General features: G+C 46.4%; 7 protein-coding genes across 7 annotated transcripts; 2 read left to right on the forward strand and 5 right to left on the reverse strand.

Moving 5' to 3' along the window:
* Positions 1-661: 661 nt before the first annotated feature.
* Positions 662-2755, reverse strand: F4817DRAFT_243617 (NUDE protein). Its single transcript, XM_049299070.1, has 2 exons — positions 2390-2755; positions 662-2316 (listed from the first exon to the last, which is right to left on the reverse strand). The coding sequence occupies exons 1-2, from the start codon at positions 2615-2617 to the stop codon at positions 814-816; spliced, it is 1731 nt and encodes a 576-aa protein (XP_049155511.1). The 5' UTR covers positions 2618-2755; the 3' UTR covers positions 662-813.
* Positions 2756-5303: 2548 nt separating this feature from the next.
* On the forward strand, positions 5304-7010 carry F4817DRAFT_361228 (heterokaryon incompatibility protein-domain-containing protein; the record flags this gene model as incomplete). Its single annotated transcript, XM_049306376.1, has 6 exons — positions 5304-5409; positions 5516-5682; positions 5728-5781; positions 5841-5978; positions 6063-6260; positions 6354-7010. 6 exons carry the CDS (start codon positions 5304-5306, stop codon positions 7008-7010), a joined length of 1320 nt encoding a protein of 439 aa, XP_049155512.1.
* A 2790-nt stretch (positions 7011-9800) lies between these two features.
* F4817DRAFT_319429 (uncharacterized protein) lies at positions 9801-10329 on the forward strand (the record flags this gene model as incomplete). Its single annotated transcript, XM_049301063.1, has 2 exons — positions 9801-10197; positions 10256-10329. 2 exons carry the CDS (start codon positions 9801-9803, stop codon positions 10327-10329), a joined length of 471 nt encoding a protein of 156 aa, XP_049155513.1.
* Positions 10330-11980: 1651 nt separating this feature from the next.
* On the reverse strand, positions 11981-12677 carry F4817DRAFT_243675 (bola-like protein). The gene has a single exon (XM_049299072.1). The coding sequence runs from the start codon at positions 12514-12516 to the stop codon at positions 12028-12030; it is 489 nt and encodes a 162-aa protein (XP_049155514.1). The 5' UTR covers positions 12517-12677; the 3' UTR covers positions 11981-12027.
* A 468-nt stretch (positions 12678-13145) lies between these two features.
* Positions 13146-16402, reverse strand: F4817DRAFT_243721 (subtilisin-like protein). The gene is made up of 5 exons (XM_049299073.1): positions 15944-16402; positions 15521-15877; positions 14614-15471; positions 14459-14553; positions 13146-14409 (listed from the first exon to the last, which is right to left on the reverse strand). The coding sequence occupies exons 1-5, from the start codon at positions 16070-16072 to the stop codon at positions 13230-13232; spliced, it is 2619 nt and encodes an 872-aa protein (XP_049155515.1). The 5' UTR covers positions 16073-16402; the 3' UTR covers positions 13146-13229.
* A 2841-nt stretch (positions 16403-19243) lies between these two features.
* F4817DRAFT_361230 (malic acid transport protein) lies at positions 19244-20673 on the reverse strand (the record flags this gene model as incomplete). The annotated part of the gene is made up of 3 exons (XM_049306377.1): positions 19244-19713; positions 19782-20435; positions 20499-20673. 3 exons carry the CDS (start codon positions 20671-20673, stop codon positions 19244-19246), a joined length of 1299 nt encoding a protein of 432 aa, XP_049155516.1.
* A 2220-nt stretch (positions 20674-22893) lies between these two features.
* On the reverse strand, positions 22894-23708 carry F4817DRAFT_368143 (uncharacterized protein; the record flags this gene model as incomplete). Its single annotated transcript, XM_049307210.1, has 2 exons — positions 22894-23512; positions 23562-23708. 2 exons carry the CDS (start codon positions 23706-23708, stop codon positions 23225-23227), a joined length of 435 nt encoding a protein of 144 aa, XP_049155517.1. The 3' UTR covers positions 22894-23224.
* Between the last annotated feature and the right edge of the window lie 73 nt (positions 23709-23781).

Consider the following 23781-nt stretch of genomic DNA (forward strand, 5'->3'; position numbering starts at 1 on the left):
GTCTAAGTGACTTATTACACACATCAAAAGAGCAAATCCCCTACAACTAGTATAGTATACAGATACACAACTGCACCGACATAAGTCTCCTATGCAGGCACACTGACTATATATACTCACCGTATTCTACAAGCAATTCCCAAGATTGTCATGTCCAGCATCGTCTATATCTAACACAACCTCGGAACCGTGAAAATTTTGTAAAGCGTGTAATTTAACAAAGGGAAGATATTTGCCGCTCAGGCTGGTATTACTACTACAACAACAACAGGTTTAGATCCTCCGACTCTCAGGCGGTCTTCGGTCTTTGAATCTCGTTTCATCTCAAGCCGTACATATATGTACAAGGTTCCCATTACCACGCTGGCGGTCGCGCACACAATACAAGGGAATCGTCAACAACTACTACCGCCGCCATGGTATGTGTTTAAAAAAATGAGAGAAAAAAAGGCCAACGTCAATCTGAAGAGGCCGAAGAAAATAGGTATCGCCCCTTTCTGGGTTCCGTAACGCCCCGCCTGCCTCGAAACACCATCGTTCACCGTACCGAGCAGGATGCGTTGCCCAGCACCATCCGGCCGAAAAATTCCCCTTTGCCCATAATGATGAAAATGCAAGCACGCATGCTAGCGAATATGATATGCAAATCCGTCCGTAACTCGTGACGTCTCGGCACAACGCCGCGACGAAGGTATAATGCTAGTGGCCCCCACACCACGTTCGACAGTGCGATATGCGCGGCACTTCAAACAGATACAAGAGAAGAGTAAAAGGAAGATGTTATAAAGGGGGAGGGGAGGGGAGGGGGCTGGACTAGTAAGTCTCTCCAAGGTCGCTTAATTTCCTGGGCCTCCCAGTGGCGGGCTCGTTCGACGCGCCACCACTAATTCTACGAGCCGAATGCATCCCGCCGCTCTGCCGCCTAGGCATCGGAATCGCACTGGGAGTTGGGATGCCACTAGTGGAACCGTCAGCGTCAAACTTGCTGTAAGTTCCTCGACGACTTGGGGTGCGATCCTCGAACCGCTCATCGAAATCTTCAAGGTCGACACGGCTTACGCTTTGAGAGTGGCCATGCAAGCTACCAGTAAGAGAACTTCTAGGTCTCACTCCCAAAGGTGTCCTTGCACTCGAGAAACTAGCACGAGACATTGGACGAGCAATCTCAGTACGGCTAGCGGGTCTTGGATAGCTCGTAACACTCGCCCGACTACTAGGTCGCGAGATGCTAACAGCAGAGCTATCAGGGTCGTAGGTACTGGGTCGGTTGGCCAACTGCCCAAAGGATAATCTTGATACGCCTGAGGTACTAAGCCTAGATATGTGCCTGCCTGTAGTGGGTGTCTCATCTGCTACCGAGGAAGTAGTGGAACCGACGGTACGCTTCCTTGAACGCATCGTAACAGTGGATGGTACTTGGCTTACTCCCACAAGCGATGTTCTAGGAGACGAGCGCGGAGGTGTGTTAAGAGGAGCAGGCAACTTAGACCGCGCCGATTGGACGCGAGCCTCGAGTCGTTGCATCTGGGCGGTAAGGGAGCGGATATGGGTAAGAGATGTCGATGGCGGAACTCTGTGCGAGGCCGCGCGGTTCGTAGTGCGTGTCGGTGCCGGCGTGCGCGCGGTAGTAGCGGAGCGCGTGCCTGGAGCCCGTAAGTTGGCGGAAATAGTGCCCTTCGGCTTCGGCGTAATGCTGCGATCCGCAGATGGAAGACGGGATTTCTTCTGCGCTGAAGGTCCAGGTGTCTTGGCCTTGGAAGAGGGTCTGGGTAGAGGCGCCGATGCATCAGACATGGGTGGCGACGGAGGCTCGTTAAGTATAGGCGCATCTTTACCTGTAGGAGGCAAGATGATATCGTCGGGGGGCGTGGTGATGAGAGGAGAGCTTGCCATGGAACGAGGCGAGCCTTCGAAAGTAGGCGACTCGGGGATAGATATGTCCGTAGAGATAGTAGACAGGTGGCGATTTTCTGCCTTCTTGATCTTGTCCTGCATGATCTCGGCCTCGACCTTAAGGTCGGATAATTCTTCGCGCAATCTCTGGGCTTCGATTCGTAGAGTTTCTCGTTCTTGCTCGCCTATCTTGATCTCTTCCTCCATCATGACGGTTCTTTCGATAGCGACGTTGTACTTGGACTCCAGGTCTTCGAGAGACGACGTCGTATTTCGCGCCTGGCGCTCGAAATCATCATTGGCTACCTCTATATCGCGTAGTTTCAACTGTAAGGTACGGTTCGTGTCACGGAGATTCGTAATCTCCTTCTCCAAAGCATTCTGTGCCGCATTGGCCTCGGCTTTTGCCTTCTTGCATTTTTCCTAGGGGCACATAGTTAGATTTACAGGCCAACGGGGCAATATAGGAGATGCGACCCAGCAAACATGTACTTACTTTCCACTCATCAACCTCGAACTGCAGCCCTTCAGCTTTTTGCTGTAGTGCGCGCTGCCTCTTGTCTGCCGCATCCAAATCCTTTTCGAGTTCAGCCTCAAGCTCGTGGCTGGATTCACGAAACTCTGCTAGCTCGTCGCCTAATAATTCATATTGTCTCTTGTACCAGGCTAGGGACTCTTCGGGAGTGGCGGTCTCGTTCGGAGGTGATGATGGTGGTTCGGCCATGTTTGTTTGCTACGTCGGTAGACTGCGGTATGCGCAAATCAATCCCGATTAGAAAAGGTGTTGTCGCATCGGCGGTGAATAGGGTATCACGAATATTTAAAAAGTCTTATGTCGTGATTTAACGCGATATATTATTATCCGGCACTTTCTTAATCGTGCCGGCCTTCCAGAAGATTAAATGAACAATCGTAACGCAACAAAAGAGATATGAAAAGTTGAAGAGTGTTGTCGTCAGTTAGAAAGAAGCCCGGTTGAATTCGATAAATGGTACTTGTGAATGGATATGACGATTTCTACTATGAACTTGTTTCTTTTAAAATGTCAGCGGTACTTACTCCCCTTTGTTCGCAGAGTTCTTCTTTCTACGAGGTGCGTAAGGAATATATGCGAAAGATATGCGAGCACAAACTTACGTGTCTATTTTCCACCGTCGGAGGGTACGTGTTTATGAGTCGTGTCGCAAAAGAGAAAAAAAAAAAAAGGTCGAAATAGAATATCCGTCGGGGTGTATAGAAAAGGTCTTAGTAGGTATCGAAGTTATTGTCGTCGCCGTCGCTGGTATGTCGAGTTTGCCGATTCACTTACCGTTTGCCATTTGCATTTGTCGTTGTTGTCCGTCGAGGAAGATGGACTCGGGTTGTTGACGATGAACCGAGAAATCAAGATGGGAATTGTTGGCGGTTTCTTCAACTGTCAACATTCAAACATCTCCCCCCTTCCGACGGCATCGAGCTAATACTGATATGGCTTAGCGCGGGACAAGTTGTGGCTGCTACCATGACAACCTGGTCTGTCTGGTCCTTCCCCACCAATACCTACAGAATTCGAGAATATACTTTGCATTACAAGTATTCGCATAGCATATGAAATGTACTGGTCTTGTTGTTTAAGTATAACTTTTACATCATATGTTTACCTTTTAATTGTTATTGGGTAGAAAGAGGGTGTTTTCAAAGAGTGATTATATTCCATATCTCACGATACGGTAGTACATAGGTACAGTCGATACCTAAAAGACTACCTAACATATGTGGGTACCTAAAATATCAACTGAACAGATGAAGCGCTACCTAACCTCCATGTGACCAGGTGCTGTGACTTACACTACATACGCTACATAAAATACCTGTCTTATATTACGAAGTAACTACATCTATACTTTTAATAAAGACAAAAGACTAAAGCACCTTAGGTAATTAAATCAATTCTATCCACCTTACAATCTGACCTAATCTGATCTAATCGTCCCCTATTATTACCATTAGCACTGTTAATATGAATACTATACCTTAGGTACAGAAGGAAGTCAATGCGAACGGGCGTTTAATTCCACGCTGCAGAAGCGTGAGACAATTTTATATTAGCCAGAGCGGTGAGTCATGCTCTGTGCAGTGTTTCATCAGTACCCAACTTCGTAGGCCTTCATGGGCCTTCATGGGGTAGACCAGTCTGGGGGGGTTAAAGACGCTCGGCCACAGATCGGAACGCATTGCCAAGTCTCAGGTTTGCCCGTACATACATAGCCCATATGTAGGTAGGTATCAGGCCTGGCACGGATCCCAATCTCCATAATATCAGTCCCATAATGCACCAGTTTTATGATTTTCGATATTGATATATCGTCATCTTAAAAAGATGAAATAGAAAAAGAAAAAGGAACTAGAAAAATAAGTAGAAAAGAATGGCCCACTCTCGTATAATCACAAAAAGAATAAAGGGGTCATCTTCTTTAAGCCTCTTTAGCATTCGTCATATTACTTCCTCCTAACACTACTTCGTCGCTCATCTGCGACTCCACTCCAGCAAGATCTCACAGGCGCTACTAGAACAAAGTCTCCATCATATCAACCATTTAATAGGAAATTATGGTTGAAGATAAATAAACCCGTAAAGGCGGATATGTTATTTCATTCAATTCCATCGATCATTTGACGATTCCGAAAGCTAATCTCCGCCTTTTGTGCCGATCTTAAAAGGTTAAAAGGCGGACGATTGTTCAAGTTATTTTTTTAGATGACATTCAACAGTATTGTTTAATGTCTACAACTCACCCGAGACTAGACGTCACCAACTATACTCGACTTTCCCTTTAAGACATTTTTCCAGAATCTGCCTAGCAGCTTTGGGCAAAGTCTGGGGAAATGCATATGTAGGGCTGATGGGGTTCCCCAGATATAATAAGTCAATTATATGTCGAGCCCCGTGCTTGTGCTTCTTATATCCGTTCGTTAAATACCGAGACGAGATCTAGTTAAGACATTGTGACTATATGGATATAGATTAAAGATTAAGTACAATTTCCCGTCATCCTAATATTCATCTATAGTCACAGACCAGCATCCACCCTAGCGCCTACATCTTGATACTTAAGTAGCCATCAAATTGCCCGACTCTTAAACGACATAACAACAATAACGACCTCAGAGCGGATTCAGATCATCTTGCTACCAAACCTCTTGCGGGAGAGCCCGCTAGTTCAATTAGTCAACTTTGTAAAATGTGTGAGGGGTTTCGAATTATAGATTGGCTTACAAACGAAGACGCCAGGGATGAAATAGGTGGAAGGATGAATAAGAACTATAACCTCTCCCGAAGGCTTGACCTAGGTCCGCTCTATTCGATTTCTTGGATGCGTCGTGTCCACTCTGCCGAATGATCTTCCACGTCTTCCCTCCAATCCCCGAGGATGAAGAAGATTGAAATACCGAGTATTTCATACGGCCTATCCGGAGCTAGAACCGACTTGGTTATCAGGATCAGACCGAGAATTCCTCAAATGGATGGGGGGACAAGTACGCAATATATGGCTTTGAGTTGGCATTCGCCCTTTCTCACAAAAGAGCCGCCCTCTCGAGACCGGGATTCTCGGCTCGTGAGAGAGAATTACATCGGAATCAGGCATTGTGAGTAGTTGGATAAGCCAGTGTGAACGAGAGCATACTCGATGTCGGGTGGAATGGTCGGATCAACCCCTTATGCGCAAGATGATCGATATATCATCTCGTAAAATAGTCAACTGTCCTCCACGCTGCCGTTACATTACCTTGAGCTACGTTTGGGGTGGCGTGAATCCTAAACCTGGAGCATTAGAGAGTGGATAACTCCCCCAGATCATCGAAGACGCTACAACGGTCACCAAAGCTCTCGGGTTAAGGTATCTCTGGGTAAGTCATGTTCACGTGTGATGGATAGAAGGTTATATCTAGCTGACAACATATTCAAGGTGGATGCGCTGTTTGACCAGACCCCCAGCCCGGAAAAGATCCAACAGTTAAGTATAATAATGGATATCATTTACAGCTGTTATTGGGTAACCATTGTCGCCCTTGATGGCAACGATGCTGACGCGAGACTTTGCGGAGTGAGTGCCAAAAGTCCAAGAGTACCTCAAGCTAATGAGAGCATCGAGGGTAGTCAGCTGCTCAGTCTATTTCCAGCTCTATAGGAGGAGATGGGTGTGGTAACGTATTTCACACGGGCTTGGACCCTACAAGCATATTTTCTGTGTAGTCGCCGTATTGACTTCGGAAAGTATCAGATCCATTTTACCTGTAGTACTGCAAAATACACCGAGTCAGTAGACGAGACTATTGATCCAGAAGGCATTCATATTCTTGATACAAAGAAGCTCAACCCCTTTCGAGTAAGCACTCCTGAGCATCGTGATTAGTCAAGTGGAGAGCAGCAACTCATTCATTTATAGCCCAATGAAACGGAATACACCATGGATTTGAAGTCCCGACGCGAGTCTGCAGGTTCTACTTTCCAAGGATTAGTCGAAGAATATACAAGCCGCAGAATGACGAACTATTCAGACTCCTCAAATGCATTCAGAGGTATTCTGTCTTCTCTGCAAAGAACTTTACTGGCACAAGGATTCGTTTGGAATTTACCCCTAAAAGAGTTCCCGCAATCCATGCGATGGTACCATTTTCAAACTGTTAAGCCCCGCCGTCGTCCGGATTTCCCATCGTGGTCATACCTCGGATGGGAAGGCAAAGCAGCTAATAACGATAGGTTGGATTTCGCAATTGAGCCTGAGAGAACACCCGGACGACATGAAGAGACTACCAATATGATCTTAGGCTACGTTAGAATCGAGGGCACCATTTTGACCGTCGATGGTGTGCTTGTAAGACTGGAGGTACGGAACGAGCCGTTCAACAACGCCTGCATTCCCGGGACAGATTTTCTTCTTGGCATCTTGCAAGAAGGTAACTTTCTTCATAAAAATACTTTGCCTCAAGGTGTTTTTGACTTTTTGGTGGTTGAGAAATTGTCCTTTCGATACGCACCCGATAGCAATGTTCGTCACGTCGTGTATATGATAATGCTAGGTAGAAGGAAGTGCAGGGTCCTACAGCCGGCGTGCGATGGTACGCTTGTTTGTTGAACATGGACTAGAAAAGCAGTAGGACTACTCGGTATTGTTTGAAAAGCACCGAGTGGTTCATCTCCTGTAACGTATATACAATATATCTAAGACTAGCAGGTACAACCAATGAATCGAACGATGCCTCCAATAAGGCCACGAGACTAGGTGGAATTCGTGTTAGTTAGTAAGGATACAATCATAACGAGAACAATGAATTATTTACTGTCCACCTATAAGTCAAGTTTACTTAATAATTATCCCGGATGGCGGCCGAGCTAGAGCTCCGGTCCTAACTTCGGCAATGTTGTCGGGGCGTCCAACTATGTAGCGGCGAAAGGATCACTAGGATTTGTGGTAGGTAAATTCCGATGCCCAACAGATATTCGGTAGCCTTACGTTCAACCGAGGATCGAGCCCAATATATTTTGGAACACTATTTAGTGTTGATAGACCTATGACCGTTTCGTAAGACAAGGCTAAATGAGACAACCATCTCCATGTCTTAACTGGAATTGAACTGGAAATAGTCAATGTTGAGCATATGCATGGCTCAAAACACAAAGTCATTAGCTCGAATCGAATCTTCCGCCTAGCTTTGTACGCCACAGCCATTTCAGGGTCCCCTGTCGTGAAACCGTGAGGGGTATCGACTTGTAATGTATCTCACCCACGGGAAGTAATAGAGGGAGCTTAAAATCATGTTAGCTGAAAGATTCGCTTATGAACCCGTTAACTAGTCTGTCGGCAGCATCACTTCCCGGCAATAGCTTAAAAGTTTTTCTCTGTAAGATGGAAAAATTCTATTCAGCTGTGTCGTTACGTAGTATCTATCTTTTTGCTTATTTGTAGGTACTTCGAAGCATCAGCCCTATCTACGATCGACCCTGTCACCGATCTTGCTAGCAGTCCATGCAAGATCTACATAAAATGCAGGTCGACCGACTATCGACAGGCTCAACAAAAACAAAAAACTCACCGGGATTTGGTTCATTGGTTCAGAATCTCTCGGGATCTGATCAGCCTCGAAAATAAATTGCATTAATGCACATTCGGCCGCAAAAATACAGTCAATGAAGAAGAGCCGTTCGAGATCGCCACGCCTCTTTGGCGCATAAAAGTATAAGTCTGTCTATGTAAGAAGCTTTGGTGTGTATAGTATGTTTCGGATAGTATGCAGCGAAAATCTATCTGTGTGTGGTTACTACCTATCATAAGTCGAGTTGCTCCGATTTGGCGATCTTGAATCTGTAGATGAGTCTATTAAGACATAAGGCTGGAGGCGTTGTGGAACGATTGATTCAAGTGTCCATATAATACCAGCCATAACGGAAGGCATTCCGTCAGGGAGATAACGAATTATCTTTCTCCCATGAGCCGCCATGGGAAAGTGAAGAAAATGCATAATTCATAAATGTCTAATCGTGGATAACTTCGCGTGCCGAGCGCGTGTCTATCATCATTAATGCCAAGCGTAGAGTTGGCCCTGTATTAGCGAAATGAGGCTCTACAGTAGCAGCGTCCCATTCACTAAGGCGGCCGTTGGGCCAGTTAGGACTTGCGGATTTTATTTTCTGTCTTGTATGTAAACTCCTATTTCCGCACAATTTTTATTACATTAGCTGATTTGTACTGACGCGTCAAAAGTGACGTAGCAAAATACTCACGATCCTATCGTAGGACTCGCGTCTTGGACGTTCAAGGGAAAATCTTCTAATTAAATGTTATTTTTACTCCATCACGACCTGGCAAGCCTGGGTGAGGCTTGAACTAGGGGAGCGTAAATGAAGGCCCCGGACTTCTTGACGTGTTCCGCGCCCCGGAAATTCCCAGGAGTGTGGTAACCCTTGCAAAGAACCCTGTAGATATGCACAATACTTTTTACCCCTGACCCTTGTCGACATATTTGTTGTACTTCCCAAGATCCAACGACAAGTGAAAACCTCCGATTTAGATCTATCCAAGATCTTTAAAGATCGTGTGCAACGGAAGACCATTATAGACCGTTGATTTGCCGTGCGTCTGTCCCTAGTAGCCTATTCCTTATTTGATTACTGATCATATCTCACTAGTCTTACACCATCTCATTCTACAGAAACTAGTTAATAGTTTGCCCTGTTTTACAGGCCTCAGCCTTGGCCTAAGATATTCCATCTTTTACGTTGCGATTATAGCATCATACCGTAGCTATCGACGCATTTACTAGGCTAAGATCTCCGCGGAAGAATTGAGCATATCGAAATAGTTACTCTATACCATGGAAGGAACAAGACGTCACTTCTCTGCTTTTCGGGTGAATATAGGATCCCCTGTCCAAGAAAGGACATTCTACTCTTGGCGGGGACAATACGGAGTGACTATTTCCTTGGGATTGAGGTCCGGGCTTGATACCTTACATTGAACATAGGTATATACCTCCTGTACTACTATTTGAGTCGTGTTTCTAGAGCCTCACCCCCTGCGGTGATATATCAAAGAACCCCATGAGTCGTTGACACGTAACAAATGACAGGCGCGGACCCCGTTCCAGCGGAAATGTCCGCAAGTCACATAGAGCCCCATTGGAATAATTTATCCTTGCTAAGACTCTGGGGACTATGTCACAATAAACGAAAGCATTGGTAAGGTTTCTATGCTTCTGAGACTTTGCTGGTGCCACTCAAGCACTCAAGGTTTAAAAGCTCGAGCAAGATTCCTTAATGATGGTAGGATATCGACTTTTAGACGGCAACGGCATACAGGTTTCGCTGCAGCCAAACGAGTTAGGAAAGCACCAAGACCCTCTCTACACGAAGTAAATCTGCCGCAGCCATGGTAAAGGTTGAAGTCCAACCACCGACGCAGGTCCAGGCGGGAGCAGTCATGTACCCGCCACTCGTCGTAAGCTCCAAAGGCGATGATACCTACGACTTCATACAGGTTGCCCTTATCGACTCCTACGGACGCGTTCTCGAGGACCAACTGTACGGCACACTAACGACATCCGGCAAGAGTATGCATGACAGATCTGCTTCTCGAAGCAGCCGAGCTAAGGAATACTCTGTCTTCCCCGATCTCGTCGTGAGCTATGCTGGCGTTTACGCTCTTCAAGTGAGCGCCATCCGAATGGATTATGCATCTCCTGACGGTGCGGCGGCAATCATCGCCGCATCGACAACGACGACACAAATTATTGTCTACGACCAGAGCGTCGCTACGGAGATTCCATGTAAGTCTACAAATATTATACCAGTGATAAATCGAATACTAATACGTTACATTCACAGCCCCTGATGAGCAATCTCTTCTACGAAAGCTACGACGAGATGGCGGGTTTGGCGTTCCTCGGGCTCCTAGATAAATCAACGCCAAAATCTGGTGTACACCTACGGAGATACCTTTGGATTTAAGAAATTGTGGTAAATTGGAACCTAACTTATAGAGGTGGTATAGAGCAAGAGTGGGTGCACAAGATGCTTAGAGCTTTATTAGAAGTCTATATTTTACAAGTAGACGAGTTAATTCATCAAGGAGCACTCGCCTAACATAGAAATTCAATTTGACTATTCTTACCATATCTACCAACCAATTCTACTTGACGTGACGGTCATGGTTCTGTATACGGTGGATTGAACAGTTCTTTAAATTAAGATCAGACTTGGCTCTCTTCAAGAATTCAGTGTTATATTACCTAACCGTTAGGTAGGTATGTATATGTGGTATTTAGTTGAACTAAGATTTCCTGGACGCCTTGTTAAATGACTCTAACTTAACAATTTAGTCGAGTTACGTACACTAGTTGCCGAGTGCTATGAATGATTTTACTATGGAGTCCTTTTCAGAAATTATATAAATGTCCTGCTTTGCAAAGCAGATTCACAGTGAGTTTGTTCCACTCACTCGCGTATACTGTAACCATCACTAAACAAACTCACTACACAAAGCATGTATTATACAGTGAACTTTTCGCGTTGAAGCCTGGAAATAGCCAATTTCATACAAGATGAAATACTTTTTATAATTTTGTGATTTATCCTTGAAGGGCTGTCGCAGAGTGACGAAGGCGAGTTATGAGGTAAAATGAGGGGCAGGTCGGATTAATTTGGCCTCGCTCTGACCTACCTCCTAGGAAGTTTCTAAGCTATTCCTCCTCTTAATATTGGCATTGGATAACTGCCTCACGCTAGCTACTAGGTATTCACTTGGCAAGTAAGGAGATGGTATGTGGATATCGCTGCATATACGAGTTACCTTGGGCTTGTGGTCTTAGATTGACGTCGAGTACCATGTATGTCTATTATAATGATGCTGTACAACACCGGGAATTTCTCATTCCGTGTCTGTGGTGGCGGCCGCTAGCTAATCTGCGCTGATATTTAAGACGGGAAATATGGGGAAATAAGGAAGAATTCTAGCTCTATTCGACACGTCATCCCTATATCAATAATCAGAGCCTAGATCATTGTTGCCGAAGCTTGGATATAGACATTGGCGCACCTTGTATATTCTAGAAAGATTCTCCCGAGGAGCTAATTAACTAGCGGCTATCACGTTATGTGATACTACAGCTTCTTGAAAAGCAACGTAGGAAAGATTAGGCATGGATGTAGCTACAGCCGGCGGCGCCTCAAGCCAAATACATGCCAAACTAGTATAATACTGGAAATTGATATGAACCCTGACTTATTGTCATGCTCCTACCATATTATGTTTGGATATGCTGGGTATTGTAGAATAAGAGTAGCTAAACTTACGGTGCAAATTTATATAATTATGCGTTTACTCATTCCAGTAGATATTGTTTCTGCAGTCTTACAATACCTAGCATTACCAAGGATGGGAGAGTTTGAATTTGGTACGGGAGGTCGAGTCTACCGCATCTCAGTATCGAGATATATACAACACCCCCTCTTAATGTCTGGATATACATTTCTCATGTCTATCTATGAGTATGTCCGATATTAAACGCATCCGAGACCCTGTGGCTTGCCTCCACCGTGTATAGAGTCTATGATAGGTGAACTGTAATTCTTGCAGCCCAACTGCTCATACATCGGAGTTAAGGGACTTTGGTGCGTAGCTGGACGCCATGCCAGCCTTTCATCTGATCGCCTAGCACAGCATTAACCATTCTTTGCTGCTTTAGCATATTCACACCTCGAAACTTTTCCGATGCAATCTCAATCCCGTACATGGACCCGCAACCACCTGATATATCTTGAACCATAAGCTCCGTCGGTGCGAACTCGGCCGTTAGCTTGTCCCATATTGCCGACTCGGCATCGTCAAGGTAATCTGGCTTTTCGAGGCGAGGTGACTCGGTCGGTGGAGCGTTAGCTGAGCTTGCTGCTGCAGAGTCGGGAGAGGAGGAATAGTGTCGAATAATGGCGTGTTGAGCTTTGAAATGGTCGCTTATGGCTGACTGGGCTAATGTTCGTATTTGAGTTTGTACCGAGGATATGTGTATCGGCTGAGCGTAGCGCGACAAGGTGGCAGAGCTTCGTTTAGGAGCTATCGCAACGAGGCGACGGCAACGGTAACACAGCATGATGATAATTAAATCGAACACACCTCGTAAGAAATGCAGAGAATACCACCAGACAAGAGTGTATAGTAGAAAATCGGGTTTGTCGTATCTGTTATACAATATTATGTGAAGCCGGGAGTTGAGATGTTAAGGAATTACGGGAATTACAAATTACACTCAAGGTCGCAAAGGTCGACCATATTAAAAATCCAAATGCACGATAACCGTCTATCGATAGGTACGTAGGTACCTACGTAATCCTACGTAATTGTCATCCCGCAGTCATTGATTGGGTAGACGTCTTAAGTGAACTTCCGGGCTAAAGCAATTAAACTTACGGAATTAAGACTAGAATATTCCATTGAGAGATATATATGTACTAAACCAGGTGATAGAGTCGCATAAACTCAACTTTTCATAGCTTGGACATCATCTTCCCTCTTTCCCTTTCTCAAGATCAAGTCTTGTTTGAACACCATTTTTACTACTAATACTTTTGCTAACTACAACTGTTTGAAGTATCGAAAGATCAGACGATATATCGTTCAGAAATACAGCAACAATTAGCTTATCATCTATTTCAACCTGAATCTATATACATTTCAAGTGAAATACAAGGAGTCAGACCCGTATTCTATCTTTACTAATTCACTGAGGAGTAACCCTAGGTATTTATGACAGTGGATAAAATGCTCGCTATTCCTTTTCTTCTCTAATATACAGATATCACGTCTTCAAATAAACCGGATAGAGAATTCTACAGACTCATCAATATCATACTTGGCCGGATCGGCAGCGTCACCGAAGATGTGCAGCGCTTCGAAACGCAATTTGTACGCGCCTGCCGGTGCCCATGTGCCGTCCGCAAGCCTTCCGTCCCAACTCAAAGCGAAGGGATCACGAGAAGCGTAGCGGAGCGGTGAACCGAAAATGTGGCTACCAACATCTGCACCCGCGTAAGCAGTAGCATTTACCGAAACAACTTTGACGTTGATTTGGGGTGATCCGAATGCGAGCAGCGCTACAGCAACGGGGTATGTGGCGTTGGCGGCAGTGCTGTTGGATTTCGGCAGCACGAATGAAGCGTTAGCTGTGATGGGGTCTAGCTCTTCGTCTGTTGAGATCGAGAGGTAACCGACATCTAGGACTCTCGTGCTGTGTAGGCTACCAACGACTCCGTTGTACGGCAGAGACAGGCTATCGCCATTAGTGCCGTTCAGGGTAATATAGCCAGAATAGACAGGTAAGCGGGTAGCATTAAGCGCAGGTGGAGTAACCGTAACAGAAACGACAACTTCTTCCCCGCCTGGAACGGTCACTTTAGACTCGCTAAGCGCGATAGTGGCATATTCGTCTGTTAACTCTAGACCCGGGAAAGGATCCGGGTATATGGAGTCAGAGAAGGTGTATCCAGTTGCAGCACCTACGCTACCTAATTCGTAAGTGACTTCTTCAGAACCCAAGTTCTTAATAGTGAAGTTCAGCGTGTCGACGAAGTTATCCGTGTCATTGAAGGCGAGGCTGGACTTGCTCAGCAAAGTGGTCGCGTAAGCAGCATCGTAGGCTTGAACTATGCCAGAACCGAGCTGCACAACAGGCGCAAGCGATGGATAAGTTTCGGTTCCGTCGTTCAAGAACTGCGGATTCGACGTCGCCGATAATATATTTTCAAGGGTAGCGGGGTCGAGAGTGCCGCGGACGTTTGAGACGAGAGCATAGATGGCGGCGACCAAGGGACACGCCATCGAAGTGCCGGACAAGACGGCATAAGTACCCAGAGGAATCGGGAACGTCGATAGAATATTACCGCCAGGAGAAGCGAGCTGTGGCTTGACATCCAACTCGAAAGTCGGGTTCCAGGACGTATAAGAACTTGCGAATCCACCAGTGATAGTGTTGCTCTGGTAGGTCAAACTATTGCCTGTTAGATATTACACGCTGAAGTTCGTTGTCAGATTCTTACCTAACAGGTGCGGTAGAGGGGTCAAGCATGTTAAGAAGAATCTCGGATCCGTTCTTCAGCGAAGCAACCCACGATTCACCTTGATCAGCTGTCACCTAATTTAAATGTTAGCTATGATGCTAGATACTAACGGAAACTAAAGCTCGTTCGCTTACCATGCCAGTTCCCTGGACGCGGGTAACCTCGGAAGTAGCAGGACCTACTGCCCCAACTTGAACATTGTTGTAGAAAAGAACGTATTTCGCTCCGAACTGCGCCGCGTTGGTTGCCTTCTGGACAAAGGTACAAGTTCCGCGACGGATCAGCACGATGTAACCTGACAAGTCAGGAGTATCTTCTGGTAATGCCGTGCAGCCCTGATCAGCCTCTGTGATATCGAAGGAGGGAGTCCACAGCGGAAGATTGACGTTGGCCCATTCTCCTGGTTCTCCGAGAGCGTAGCCAAATTGCTTTTGCTCGCCGCCATCTACAGTAAAGTTCGAGTCTGTGAGAAGTAAAGGTGTGACCTCGTTGTCGATTGAAGCGATCGATGTAACTTTCTTGCCGTTGGAAGCTGTGCTGGCATAAAATAGACCAACCGCTCCATCATTACCGGCTGAGACTGTGCAAGGAACACCGGCTTCGACGATTCGAGATACGGCGACAGACCAAGGGTCTTCGCTCCAGCCAGAGGAACCACCGATTGACGCTGTGATGATGTTTGATCCGGCCTCGAACGCTTTCATGTAGGCATCAATCAAGACGTCATTGCCAGCACCACCAGTACAACCGAAAACCCTGAACATGCCAAGGGTGACATCGGGGGCAGCGCCAGTAAAACCCAGCTCGTTGGCCTGAGCCGCGATAATTCCCGAGACGTGCGTGCCGTGGCCACCGCAACCATCGTATGGGTCGTCGTCAGGTACTGGTATGTTGTCACCATTGTAGTCATCACCAACGATGTCAGTACCAAAGGTGAATAAACAGTCGGGACCACCAAAGCAGCCACCCAATGCGGGGTGAGTATAATCAACCTGAAGATGGTAAGCCGCTGATGTTTTTCATTTGGATATAATCACCTACGCCTGAATCAATGATACCAATCTTGACTCCCTTTCCGGTGATCCCCTTTGCCCGAAGCTTATCCACCTGGGTCATCACGTGTGGTGTGAAGGTGTCATTTCCAAGCTGCCTCTTAACGTTCTTCATATAGTCTGCCCCGCCGCTTCGTCCCGTCCAGACGATTTCATCCTTGGGTAACGAGTATACCCTATTTGGCCATACCTGCTTAACGCTAGGAAGCAATTCAAGCTTTCCCGCTTCTTCCTCAGCTGTCTTCAAATCGTGGAATTGGATAGATACGCCTCTGAATAACTTATAATCCAGATTCATGCGCGTCTTCGCCTTTGAGCCAATGTGGCTAAAGAATTCCGCCGAGTCCTAACCCAAGTCGCAATTAGTTAGTACGGCTCACACATCTTTCCCTGCGCGTTCAGGCTAAAATACCTGGGAATCTTCAAACTCCACGATGTAAGACCCAGGAAGATGTCTTGTCTCTCCCGCTATTCTGGCCTCAACTGAGAAGATGCTAAGCACGCTCGTGAGCAGCGGCAGCAAATAAGAGCCCCGAACCATCTTGGACAAGGAGCGCGGCAACAAGGTGAAGCCGGCAAGCGAGTGTTTAGGAGCGAAAGACTAAAAGGGAGTGCGGGGGCACCAAACCACTCGATGAAGAAGGGCTAGAAAGAGGTAACGACCTGGGCCTCCAAACAGAGGTGGGAGTGTCTATGAGTATTTGTAGCTGTTTGGCAAGCCTTCTGGGGGAGCAGCGAGGGTCCATGACCTGCTAAATTGCGGATTAACGCATGCAAGATTGGACGTGCCATCGCGCCGCGCACTCGCGTTGCATTATAAAAGTGAGGGTTGATAAAGTCTTCAACCTGTCTAGCCAGTTTACTCGCTTGCCATTATCAACCCAGCTTCCGTGGTAGTATTAGAGACGCAGGGCGGACAGGGAAGGCAGGTGGATAGCCACAGAGGTTCCTTGACCTGGAGAGGCTTGGCAGGGGGGGTTGCCGATTGTGGGCTAGATTCCGGGAGTGCATTAGGCAATGCTTCATCGGTTGGTGGAAATATCTATGTTCCTCGTGGTAATCTGTGTTTTCCCACAACAGAGAGGTGAGACGGAGATATCAAATTTAAGTGAATTCCGCTAACAAACTTGACGAATGCATGACACTCTAATAAGTGAAGTGGAGATATTAACGATATCGATCGAATCTATTCTTCGCTCTAATGATTATGAGTCTATTGTCTTGCCCTATTCATCCTATTTTTATCAAGGTAGAGCAAGATAAACAGTCAAGGCAAGGGGGGCATAGTCCGGGGTCTAATCGCATCATTTCTTCGAAAACAATCGCGAGGAGCTCATTTGGGGTAGATATCCCGGGGCTTGCCCAGTGGTACGGTGACGTAGCTAAAGAAGATAAGACGAGAAGCAATAAATCCGACAGGATGTCACGAGTTACACACATGAGTCGCTGATTATGTAGTGGTATATTAAATGCGTGCAATGCGGGGAGAAGGCTGGTATAGTAACATGGAGAAAATATATGTTGTAGACGTGATGCTTAGAGCAATTGGGGTTCTTGCGGAAAAGTCTCGGCATCGGCAATGCGTCCCGGTTAACAAACCCGTATTAGATGGTTAGAGATATAGTAGGAGAGGTTTAGAAACTAATATCCTACCAGGTCGATATGCAAATGCTACCCCGTCGATGTCGTGCTTTATGCTGATGACCCAAACAACTACTTAATTTCACCCACGAGGCAAACACGATACCGACGTGATACTACCTATCACACAACTGCGTCTGTTCAACATAATATACTCGGTTTGAGTCTGGAATCCCCGAGCCACAACATCTTGCGACTTGCCTCATGCGGCTCTCATAAAGAAAAAGACAACGTGGGAGACCCTGTACTAACAGCGCACGCGATCAAGTCCCCAGCGACAATATGGAGACCTCCCTATTTGGGAAACGCTACCAGCGCAGCGGTAAAATCCGCTATGTAGGTACCTAACATACACTATCGGCAGTGTGATTTAGATGCTAGCTAGTGTACCCTCTTCGTCGACTTATACTACCTGTTCTCGGTAAGGCGTGTGAATCCAGCGTTCTCGGCGCATCCTACGAATTTAACATTTACGGATTACGGACACGATTGCTGGATTGTTTTTGTTGGTATTAATTTATATAACTAGGTATCAAAGCTTACTAGTATTGACTGCGCCTAATGGCTATCTGAGATGCCAAGGGGGGCTTGCATTTAAATACTAACATAATACATAGGTAGGCTGAATACTTTGTATCCCGAGCAGTACTTGCCAGCTGCTGAGATGAGGATTTGCCCTAAAAATGGATAGATATAGAGTCCACTCCTCCACCCGCGACTAGTAACGATAACTACTCCACGCACTTTAGACCCTACATATATAGTGTCTATAGACGGAAGCTAAGTAGTGTAAATACCTGTACCATATCCACCCGGCACCGCACGTTACGCCACCGCAGCAGACATCAACGCAAGGAGTACAATTCTAGGAGCATGGCCCCCCGCGTTTCTAAGTGGCGCTGATAGTAGTAGAACGGTCAAGTGGTGGTCACTAACCTAGACAAGTCCATCTGCCGAATAAACTCGCGTGCTACAACAGAAAGTCACCGATACCATATTTGACACAACTCGATATGTAAAGCTGCGGCACATTGACTAGAAAATGCGCGCGGCCGACTACGAGAATGCAATCGGCGCGGTGCTCCCGTGAATACAAGTCTCCGAAGCCGGGTTACCGCCGCAACTGGCACAACTTAGAAACGGGGTGGTATTGTATAACCCCCGGGATCAAGCGCGATGAGTTCGTAGAGGTATATGACTTGTTTGAGTCGGTAGATAAATAATATTTATCGTAGTTAAGTTTCTAATTATATATAAAAGTACCTCTCAAAGCAAGACACAAATTTCAATTTCGGACGATTCCTAACTCTGTTGTCCCGACTGCATTCACTGACTTAGATATTTATAGTTGTCGGGACAGAATGCTAAGTCTCTTCAGCACAAATTCAGATTGTACAATTTCACAATCTGTACTTCCTAAAATATCATCTCATGGCTGTTAAAAACTTTGATGTTTGGTTATATCTGTTAAACTTCTGCAGGATAGTACTTAATATACAGCCATTACGCTGACTTGCATATTCTTATGTTTGAACTAGTTTCTTAACAACGGGTTCAAATAGCGGGAAAGATTCATTGCATAAGCGTACCTAATTTAAGTAAACCTACAAGACGTACTCTACATATGAACTTAAGTAACCTTATATCTTATTTATATATTTATATCAGGGCATATACCCTACAGCTACAACATTCACTATCACTTACAGCACGGAGTCTATAATTTCGCCAACATTACAATCTTTATTTCTATATAACCGTACTATTTATATTATGCGAAAATACAGGCTCAGTCCTTGCCCGCCCCCGTGTACTTATGGGGCGCTAACCAAGGAACCACGCCTCTCTAATATGCTAGGGATATCTCAAATGCCAAAAGGAAAACCAGCCAATTGTTTTAGGTGTCCGACCAAACCTAGCGCCCGCCCGGACACCGTTGAGTCTATGTAAAAGAGAATAATCTTCAAGGCAGAGTGTTATGTGAAAAGACGAAAGGAACATCATACGTTAACTGTATAGCCTCCTTTTCTCGCTTCTTCTGGAAATGTAATAATTGTTGATGTGTTTTTTTTTAATGATCTTCGACATCCTCGTCCCGTCCAGGGTACATAATGTCCTGAACAATTACCGCCCTCACATGACTATAGAGGACGAAGAGATACGTGGCCAACAAGCAGATGGACATCGCCGTCGTCACCCATTTCACCGTCTCGTTCCCGAACTCGTTGGAGATTGAAATAGTCGCCAAGATGAAACCGGTGTTAGGGAAGACCATTGCCCACCATCCCAAGTGGAAATATTTAGGGGGCGAGCATATTACAGCAATCAATGCGATACCGAACCACCAGAGAGACAACGCCCATAGGAAGATGGCCCCAATTATAGCAAAAGTCCTAATCAAGTGTACGTCGATGAACCCGTCCATCTCCCTATCGAAGGTATCGGGAAGACCATTCGACATACCGATAAATGCAAGGGCAGTGAAAGCCGGGGGTCCCACATTCATGAATAGACCAGGTCGGTGCTCGCGGTTAGGAAGACCTATTTCCTTTGATTAGCTTTATCATATCATCTTTGGGTATGATTTTTGTTAAGTTTGAACTACGTACCGGCTGACATCAGACGTCCAATCATATGAGCGTACATCATAATTGCAACGAAGAGTCCTAGGCCTTGACAGCTCATACCAGCGATCAGAATGGGTATAGCTGAGATTTCGGGTTGAGTATCTGAGATGACCGAGGCGATAGTTCCCGACAGCATGATAGGGAAGATCGGGAGTATCCATGTTGGCATCATCGTCTGTAAGCCGAAGTTGTGAGCCGCAAACACGAAGCTGTATTGTCCGATAGCCACTATTAGGGTAATAACGACATAGCCCCAGAAAGCGAGCTGAATAGCCCACACGAGCGGCGTATCGTTATCCGGGATGGCATATCGCTGCGTACTGGTAATGATAGTGGCGATGGATAAGAAGTATGTCGGAAAGAAGAAGCCCTCGCGAGGATGCGACAGAGATTTGTAAAAGTCACCATGATGAAGGAAGAACCGCGATAGCATGGCAAAGGTCAACGTTGTGAATAGGATAAGATTGACGATATACACGAATAAACCGATCTGTCTAAGCCCAGGAAATTGATGCGTCTGGGCAAAGATAAGAAGTGATAATCCACCAGTGCTCATGGGTAGGGTAAACCACGCCCATGTGAAGTGGTGCATTCGCTGGCGGACTCCAAGCTTCGGTCGGTTTGGATCGTAGATATCTACATGGTCTTGTCCGTGCTCGTGGCTGCCATGCTCTAAGTCGCCGGTGTGGTTCTCCTTACCCTCTAATATCGAGTTGGCAGCAGAACTAGCTTGTGTCCCCGGTAATTGTCCATCATGTTTCTTCTCGTTTACGGGGAACTGTACCTCCGTCGGGTCTGAGGTGCGAAACGATAAAGATGGCGTTGATGATGTCGGATAGGAGAGAGTCTCCTGGGAAAGGAGTGTCCGCTCCATTGTGATGAATAACAAGTCTTAACAAATAGTTCCGTGTCGAAGAGGCAACGGGCGAAGAAGAGAAAAGGAGAAAGGAGAACTTTACAGATAAACAAGAACCAGATGAACCAGACCAGAGGAAAAGGGAAAATTTCAAGGAAAATATAGGAGAATAAAAAAAGAAAATAAGTAGAGAATAGAGAGTACCGGCCTCGTCAGAAGAAATGAAATGCGAAATGCGAAATGTTACCCAAATGGAGAAGCTCTTGGTATGAACTCGAGTGACTGGGCAATTACGAAGCCTTTATGAGTAATGGGTACTACAGCCACCCTGGTTGGTTCGAGCCAAGAAAGCAGAAAACATCTGGAAGTAGGAAACAGCTAGGAAACAGAAGATGATGGGCTTTCCCGGGATCCGAATGACACGGCAGGGTCGCGATAAGGTTGATCGTCGAATGAAGGTCGGCCGTCTACGACCGAGCTTCCATTATGATCTTCAACGCTGCCCGACGAGACATGGCTGTAGGATCCACAGACACTTTTAACCGTACATAGTGTACACCTCCGACGTATAGAGTTATACAAGTTTCTTGGTAGACAAGCTCTTGGTATTCGAGATTCAATCTAACCCAACCAAATAACAGAGTATCTGTTTCCGAAACCTTGCACACCCTGCAACCATTAGACGAAGGTGCGAGGAACCACTGACTTACACCACTTACACCTACACCACTTACACACTCACGCTATGTTAGGTACGGATTACACTAGACGTGTTTAAACCCTTCCTCCACAAACTCCACAGAGCGCTACAGGAAACGACGACGACTTCAAAAATAGAAGCTATGCCCTTGTCTAGCTTCATCGTCTGCAACGAGTAAGGAGTCGAGGGTAAAGGAGAAACAAAATCTTTATCACGATATCTCGTTTTGGTTATTAGCTAAGACAAGGCGGCGACTTGGCGCAAGGGAGATCGCCCATCCCATGGAGCCTCATGGCACCAAGCCACGACCCTATTGGACCGTAACAACGTCATCCTTGTACATGCTTCTTACTGGACAACGTCAAACATGAAGATGATTGAGGCCGGTGGGCCGCCATCCAAGCAAATTAGATCTAGCGGACCTGGCCCTAGTCCGCTTACGCATGAGCCTCACACGGAAGATAGATATCGACGCTTGGCGGTGCTCTTGGCTTGTCGGCGCAGTGGGGGTACGTACAAAAAAGGATGCGGAAAGGGGGGGGCTTGAAAGGGTAACAGGTTTTACATATGTACAGAAGCAGAACAACCCGAAAACTCCCGCGGCAGCCAAGACGACATCGCATAGAGAAAATAAATAAAAAAATTGGTTCATCGGATGGATTCGGCCAAATTTACAATCCCAATCTGACAAGTGTCCGTTGTATGGTCTGTCATATTCTGTTGTGTTTTATTCGGTCTGCTCACCTCTTCTTTTGTGCGATGTGGCAAACGTTCTCCTATGTACTCAATCTAGAATCAGCCCAGCTGAGCCAAGCCGTTGTGGCAGAGAAGTGGCAGAGCGGCAGAGTGGCAGAGTGGCAGAGTGGCAGAGTAGAAAGTGCACAGATAATGATATACACACACACTGGGCACTATTTGACACTAGCACAGCAGCACAGCATCAGGACGCGCAACTAATAAGGCGGATGAATTAAGCCAAGACCTGATATCCTTTATTCTTATTTATTTTTTTAATTGTACCCTTGGATAGTAACGCTATCGGGTCTCAACGCTATTGAAGACAAGAAGCGCCTAGCCCGGCACTTGCCAGGCCCTTGCCCATGCAAATATGTTAGGTACATAAGCTCTTACATATGTATGATGCCAGCAGGGGTTACATGGGAGGAAAGAGGAAGAAAGAAAGAAAAAAAAAATACTAGGTAGGTATATACTACAAATTAAGAGGGCATTAGCCATGTGGATCAGGCATGTACGCCCAGATATCAAAGCCGCCGCCGTTGTCATCACCAGGGGTACCCCTGCGGTATTCTTCCATTCGAACAGGGGAGCTGTCACATGCGAAACAGACGATATGGATCTCGGAGTGCTTCTTGATACACGGACTAGATATTTTTATCTTTTCCAGCTTCATGCTTTATCTACGGCTACTGCTACTGCTACTGATCTACAATGGTATGTCTGATATTGGTATTACACTGTATTGTATTGTATGTACCTAACCTATTGTATGATTGTGTGTGTGTGTGTATGTGCAATGAATGGTCTGGAGCTCTGTGTTTCCCCAGGGCACATGCTTATCACGATACTGTAAAAGAAAACCCGGGCCTTCTTTTTCCTTGTGCTACGGGGTAGCGAATGTTAATTTGACATCTGCTCTGCGTAGGACGCCCGGTCGACGATGCTCCATACCTACCCTCGCGATCCTGCCCCTTCTCGAAGCGGTAGGTGACGTGCTCGTGGATCGTGGATGCTGACAGCGCCCGCCGTTGGGCTTCACGCCAGCAAACGTGTCGGTGGGCTTGCCGGCTATCGCAATCCATCCGTACCGCCACTCGCTGCGTCTGCTCGTCCACGACGATGGTGGGGATGCTAAGGACGAGGTCCAGGGGTTGCTGTGAAGAATGCCTGTCGGTAGTCCTCTTCCGTCAGAGTCTTGGTGTTGAAGACCGGGTGCGGGTGAACAAATTTGTGCAGGTCCGTCTCCATTCTTCGCGCCATGGTGCAATCAATATACGCTCTATACGTGCTCTCTAGTTCGAGCGCGGATAAGTCCCCCGTCAAGAGAGCCTCTTGGCGGATTCTCTTCGGTGATAAGGTCCGACGTGTACCTTGCATCGGGGTTTGAAAGTTGGCGCTGCATCTCGAGACGATTTGCCACTATTAGAGTCTTGGAAAGCTTCCCTTCTGTAAAACCAGTTGAACACACTTGCTCCGTGAACGAGACGGTTTTGCCGGGTATGGCGGCATCGTCAACAACTACACTCGCAGGCTTGAACCTCACCAGGACAGTTGCTGCTATGCACTCACTGTTGAGACTTGTCAACTGCCACAGCATCGATGGTAAGCTCGACATCGCAAGTCTTCCTCATTTCGGCGATATAGCCCTCGGCCGTGAAGTCTTGGCCGTCCTTGACGATGTGCGAGTG

Source organism: Daldinia loculata, assembly GCF_022478755.1.
Source record: "Daldinia loculata strain CBS 113971 unplaced genomic scaffold F4817scaffold_60, whole genome shotgun sequence".
Classification (NCBI taxonomy): Eukaryota; Fungi; Ascomycota; class Sordariomycetes; order Xylariales; family Hypoxylaceae; genus Daldinia; species Daldinia loculata.